Source organism: Peromyscus eremicus, chromosome 7 (assembly GCF_949786415.1).
Source record: "Peromyscus eremicus chromosome 7, PerEre_H2_v1, whole genome shotgun sequence".
Classification (NCBI taxonomy): domain Eukaryota; kingdom Metazoa; phylum Chordata; class Mammalia; order Rodentia; family Cricetidae; genus Peromyscus; species Peromyscus eremicus.
The window spans coordinates 104,815,186-104,821,557 of record NC_081422.1 but is presented as its reverse complement, the minus strand read 5'-3'; the positions used below and the strand labels follow the sequence as shown (position 1 = coordinate 104,821,557).

At 48.1% G+C, this 6,372-nt stretch overlaps 1 protein-coding gene across 1 annotated transcript; it reads left to right on the top strand.

The window, feature by feature from the left end:
* The first annotated feature begins 4,223 nt into the window (after positions 1-4,223).
* Ccrl2 (C-C motif chemokine receptor like 2) lies at positions 4,224-5,336 on the top strand. The gene has a single exon (XM_059269095.1). The coding sequence runs from the start codon at positions 4,263-4,265 to the stop codon at positions 5,334-5,336; it is 1,074 nt and encodes a 357-aa protein (XP_059125078.1). The 5' UTR covers positions 4,224-4,262.
* Positions 5,337-6,372: the final 1,036 nt, after the last annotated feature.

The window sequence follows — 6,372 nt, the reverse complement described above, 5'->3', positions numbered from 1 at the left end:
CAAAGCTACACAGAGAAACCCTGTCTCGAAAAACCAAAAAAAAAACAAAAACCAAACAACAAAAAACAAAACACCTGATGGTCTAATAAAGAACTGAACAGCCAGTGGTGAAGCAGGAGAAAGGATAGGTGGGGCTGGCAGGCAGAAAGAAGAAATAGGAGAAATCTGAGAGGGAGGAAGAAGTAACCAGAGAAGAGGAGGACTCCAGGGGCCAGCCACCCAGCTACACAGCAAGCCACAGAGTAAGAATAATATTTACAGAAATAAGAGAACAGGAAAAGCCAAGAGGCAAAAGGTAGACCAGATAATTTAAGTTAAGGAAAGCTGGCAAGAGACAAGCCAACCTAAGGCCAGGCATTTATAAGTAAGAACAAGCTCCATGTGTGATTTATTTGGGAGCTGGGTGGTAGGCTCCCAAAAGAGCAAAAACAAACAACAACAGGCCATCCTAGTCTATCTAGCAAATTCCAGGTTAGCCAGGGCTACACAGGTCCTAGACTGTGACCATAGAAATGTCTGTTGAATGAATGAGTGATTTACATGTAGGGGAGAGTAAGTTCGTGGTCATAGCGTCTTACCGACAGCAGAGTTGAGTTACAGTGATTAGAAGGAAGTCAGACCTTCAACGCTAAGTTCTTGTGAGCCTCATACCAAACTTCAGAAGGTACTTTGGTTTCCCAAGGAAGGATGCTGTGGCTTCAGGAAGGACCACCTCAAGCCTCATGTGTAAAGACTCCCTAGTCTGGGTACTTTGCGGTAGGACCTTTAGAAGGTAGAACCTAGAGGAAGATTGTGGAGTGATTGGTGACTGTGTTTGGAGGGAATGTTAGGGTCCCAACCCCATCCCCTCCCCCTTCACCTCCCAGCTTTCTCTGCCATGTGCTCCCACCACAGTCCCAGAGGCGATGAGCTGAGTGACGATGGACTGACACTCTGAAAGTCAAAGAAAACTTCATTGCCTCAAATACCGTGTCACAGTGATGGAAAGGTGACGGAGACAATGGCTCCGTGTCCTTTCAGATGCCAAAGCAAGCTTTCCTCGGACCTCTGGGTCAGAGATGTATTTTCTCCTCTCCCATAGCCTTAAAGAAAACAAACAACAACAAATGCTGGTGCGGATGTGAGGAGACAGGAACCTTACACTCCTGGTGTGAATGTAAGCTGGTATAGCCAAGATGGAAATCAGTGTGACAGCAGGTGGGGGCCAGGGGCCAGGGGCCAGGGCGGGGCTTGGGGCGGGGCTCAAGGATAGAGCACTTGACCAGCATGTGGTCCTACGCTCAATCCCCAGTAGTGGCAGAAAAATAAACAAAAAACATCAGAGTGGGAGTTACTCAAAACAAACATACAAACAAACACAAACAAAACCCTAAAAATAGAACTACCATGTGACCCAGCTGTGCTACTCTTGGGTAGATAGATACTCAACCGACTATGTCACCAGACCTCAGAGACCCTTGCACAACCACATTTACTGCTACACTATTCTTAACATCTAGGAAATGGAGCCAGTCTAGATGCCCATCAACAGATGAATGGATAAGGAAACGGTGATCTATAGGCATGATGGAGTTTTATTCAGCCATCAAGGAAAATGAAACTATTACATCTGCAGGAAAATGAAACTGAAAATCATGGTGTAAAGTGAACTAAGCCAAACTCTGAAATATAAATCTTGTATTTTCTCTCATATGTGGAATCTAGCCCTAAATGTGTGTGTGTGTGTGTGTGTGTGTGTGTGTGTGTGTGTGTGCGTGTGTGTGATATGAGACTAGAAAAGAGGCCATGAGAGGAGAGGAAGAGTCCTTAAGGGAAGAACAGGAGAAAGAGAGGGCGATAGAATCCGTGACATGAAGACAGAAGGAGAGACAGCTTAGGGGATAAAGAGGACCAACAAGCAGGGACGGGGAAAGGCGGCACATCAGGGTTGAGGACAGAGAAGAGCAAAGAACAGTGACACGTTGTATATGACTGTCATAATGAATCACACTATTTTGTATGCCAGTTTGAAAAAAAAAAGACAATCCTATGGCCTGAGTGTGAACAGGTAGAATGCTGGCAATCAAACCAAAATAAAACGGCAGTGAAAGTGAAGACCACACTGATGGAGAAGTCGGAGTGACCCTGAATTTACAGACTACTCCTTTTCCTCAAGAGATTTCAATTTCCCACCTCTGTGTGACAGGAAACATACAGGGTACCTGCTCTCCCCACCCACTTTCCCATCTAATGAGCAGTGTGCACGCCTGTGAATCTGTCCTGGGTCCGGGAGTGAACTATGAACCACTTAGCCTGCTCACTCACAGGCCAGGTGTCGCCATGTGACTCCAAGGCATCTAGCTGCATAGGGCAGAGACCTCAGGAGGAGGGTGACAGCTGACACGTCCTGGTGATTTCCACTCACCCTTAGATGCTCCCCACCAGCAGGGGAGCCTTATTGGGAAGCTCTTTCAGTCTGGGTTCTCCCTACAACCAAGCCATGTTTCCCTCTCTGCCGGGATGCTTGGAGCTTAATGCTCAGTTGTGTTTATCTTGGTTCTGTTCTTTTTATATTCTCTTACTAGTCCCCTCATTATCTATTTCTATTTTTATAGGTACACTTTCTCTATCATGTGTGTCAGACACGTTTTTGATAATGCAAAGGATGTGCGTAAATCAGAGACATCCACTGTCCCGGATTAGTTCAGTCATGGCGGCACAGAGCCACTGGCCTGAGGGCAGTTCACACACTGTTTTCCCCAGCTCTTTCAGGTTTTTCTTCTTATGATGCCCACCCCCAATGCGCCTTTCTCCTCTGCCCTATCCCCACCACTCAAGGCCAGGCAACTGTCCACTTCCTGTCTTCATCCCCACCCTCCACGTGAGGCTAAGCCTGACCTCACAGTATCTCCCACCTGATCACGCCCCACACATTCTCACACAGGATTGCCTCCCGGGACTTTCCCTGAGCAGGGTCAGCTATGCCAAGTGTCCGGGCAGTCTAACTGCTTCCTTCCGGCTGCTTGCAACACTCTTTGCTTTCCTCAGGAGGGATTTCCACAACAGCCCAGCATTCAGCAACACTACTCTGTCCCACTCTGTTCCCAATTTCCTTGCCTAGTGATATCACTCTAGCTCCCATGTTCCCCAAATCATCTTGTAGCACTCGATCCATTAGCAAAAACGCATGGCAGAGAAAACAAACAAACAAACAAAAACCAGCACCCACCACTCACTGTGTTTCCCCTGCAGGTCACCAGTCCCTGTCCTGCTTCAGCAGAGCGCCTTGTCACCAGTGCTGGTGACAGCTGCCTTGAGGGTCGGGACTCTGGTGAGTATGGACACTTTTGTGCTCTGGAAGCCGAAATCTACTCAAGAGAACTTATGTCAGAAGCCGCGGGGGCGGGGCGGCACAGCTCAGCTTCTGACATCACTCTCTCATTTATTATCACTGCCAGCAGGCTTGACTTAGCGCCCTTATCTGAGGCAGCTTGGAGGACAGCTGGCTAAAAGGTACCTGGAATCAAACATGGGATACTGGGAGAGGGAGAGACGAAAACAACGTCTCAGTTTCTCCGAGGCTGACAGAGGCTCCTGAGAGCGGCTTCAGAACTTCTTTCCAGCTGGCCCTTGAAAGCTGTGCCTGGAAGGGGAGAGCCTCAGAGGGATAAACAGTGCTCGCTGCTGTCTCCAGCTCCTCAGGGTCAGGAGCAGCCTGCTCAGAAGGAAGTGGCGTTTCTCTGACCCCAGTGTTCCCACAGCCCCCTGGATGGTAGATCGTGGGGCTGCACCCTTCCCCACCCTTGGGAACTCCGTCAAGTGGTTATCTTTATCTCGCCAGTTTGTCCACGTGCTTGACCAGTGGGGTTTCACTTTTGCAAACATCTGTTTATATCCCCTGAGAGAAAAACATCAAGCAGCCTGCCCCAAGAACGCTGTTTCGCTGTTTCATTTCAAGCCGTGAGCAAGGTAAGGAAATATTTTTAAATAGTTGGGAGGTAGGAGGAGCACCAACTTCTCTGGTTGTTTTTAACTCTTGGTTTCCTTAGATCCTATCTCCTATTAACCGAGTCTCATTTTAACCAAAAGAATCTAAGCGACTGTAATATCCCTGCCTCCTTTTGTGCCTGGCAGATCTGTCTCATTACCAGCTCAGTCCCTGGGTGCTTAATGGGTAGACTGAGTACAGCTACTACTCTGGAGAGTGGGGGCATGCTTACTTTCAATCTTTTGCTATAGGGAAGGGAAACATAATCTCTGGTTTCCCCACAGGGCAGCCTGAGATGGATAATTACACAGCGTCCCCAGAGGATGAGTATGATGTCCTCATAGAGGATGACCTGGACAGCAGTGAGATGGACCCAGCCCTCACCCCCGAGCTCCTCTCTGCCCAGCAGGTACTGCAGATCTGCTATGCTGTGTTTGCCGTGGGTCTCCTCACCAACGCGCTGGCTGTGTTTATCCTGGTGAGATACAAAGGACTCAAGAATGTGTGGAACATCTACTTTCTTAACCTGACGCTTTCCAATGTGTGTTTCCTGCTTCCCCTACCATTCTGGGCACACACTGCTGCCCATGGGGAAAGCCCTGGCAATAGGACTTGTAAAGTTCTTGTTGGACTTCACTCCACCGGCTTATACAGTGAGACACTTTTCAACATCCTTCTCCTCGTGCAAGGGTACAAGGTGTTTTCCCAAGGGAGGCTGGCCTCCATCCTCACGAAGGTGCCCGGGAGTGCTGCTGTAAGCGTCCTGGCATGGGTCACAGCTATTGTACTTGCTTTGCCCGAAGCTGTGTTTTATCAGCTTCGAACGGAAAGACAGAAACACAAGTGTGCCTTTGGCAAACCTCACTTTTTGCCAATTGAAGAGCCATTCTGGAAGCATTTTCTGACTTTAAAGATGAACGTTTTGGTTCTTGGTTTTCCTCTGGTGGTTTTTATATTCTGCTGTGGACAAATGAGGAAAGCGCAGGCCTTCAGGGAGAGGCAGAACGACCTCCGAAAGCTCACCTTTGTCATAATGGGTGTGTTCCTTTTGATGTGGGCACCCTACAATGTTGTGCTCCTCCTGTCCGAGTTCCAGGAACACTTGTCTCTGCAGGATGAGAAGAGCAGCTACCGCCTGGATGCAAGTATTCAAGTCACACAGCTCATGGCCACCACCCACTGCTGTGTTAACCCTCTCATCTGTTTGCTTCTTGACAAGGCCTTTCCGAGCTGTCTCTGCAGCCTGTTCCCACGCTGCAATGACACCCCGTTTCAAAGTGGTGGGGGCTCTCGGCGAGCAGCGCCAAGGGGAGGTCGTGACCAGCCCATTGAACTCTACAGTAGTTTGCATCAAAGGCAGGATACATAAACATGGACCCTTGTCTCTTTGTATTATTTTATGTAATTTTTTACATGTTTGTATAAAAATAGAATATAAGAAGAAAGAGGGCTGGCTAGTGAATATTTACTCGGAAGCATTGAATTTGTCTCGGGCACAGGGCTAAGCTATTTATAAGGGTGAACTCCACCCCTCCCCCTTGCTAGTTGTCTACAGTGTGGGTGGTGTTAGTACCATATCTCTAAGAAAGAAACTGAGGCTCAGTAATTTGTCCATTGTCACTTAACTACAAGGTGGCAGAGCTGAAGTGCAAACCCAGACATCATTGGCCCAGAGCCTGTGAGTCATCCAAGTGTGCCAACCTTTCAATAATTGTCAGGGGGCAGGGAGGAGGGAATGGCGTATGTCTGTAATCCCAGCACTCTAGGAGGCTGAGGTAGGAGGATTCCCACAAATGCAAAGGTAACCTGGGCGACATAGCAAGACCTCCCCAACGCCAGTTTTTCTGTTCAACAAATGAATATGTACTTTTAAAGCCCAGTTTGAAGGTTGGGGTGTAGTTCAGTTGGTAGGATGTTAGCCTTGCACCCCTGGCTTTGATGCCCACCACAGCGTGGACTTAGTATGGTTGTGTGCTTTTTTTTTTTTTTTTTTTTTTTTTTTGAGACAGGGTTTCTCTATGTAGCCCTGGCTGTCCTAGAACTTTCTTTATAGACCAGGCTGGCCTTGAACTCAGAGATTCCCCTGTCTCTGCCTCTTAAGTACTTGGGTTAAAGGTGTGTGCCATCATGTCCAGCTCTGTGGTGTACATCTTAATTTTAGTTCAACTCAAGAAGTAGAGGCAGGAAGATCAGAAGTTCAAGGTCATCCTTGGCTATAGTGAGTTCAAGGCCAGCCTGGGTCCATTAGACCCTATCTCAAAAAGAAAAGTCCTCAAACCCAGTTTGACTGCAGTCTAAATTAGAAGCAAACACTAGCGTGGAAACAGGTACATGCTCCCTCAGGTCCTGAGGGAACTGACTGCATGGAGGTTGTGGAAACCAAAGGTAAGGCAATTGGTCCTGTG

Coding starts and splice junctions, on each gene's coding strand:
- Ccrl2 (XM_059269095.1), top strand. CDS start 4,263: ATGGATAATTACACAGCGTCCCCAGAGGATGAGTATGATGTCCTCATA.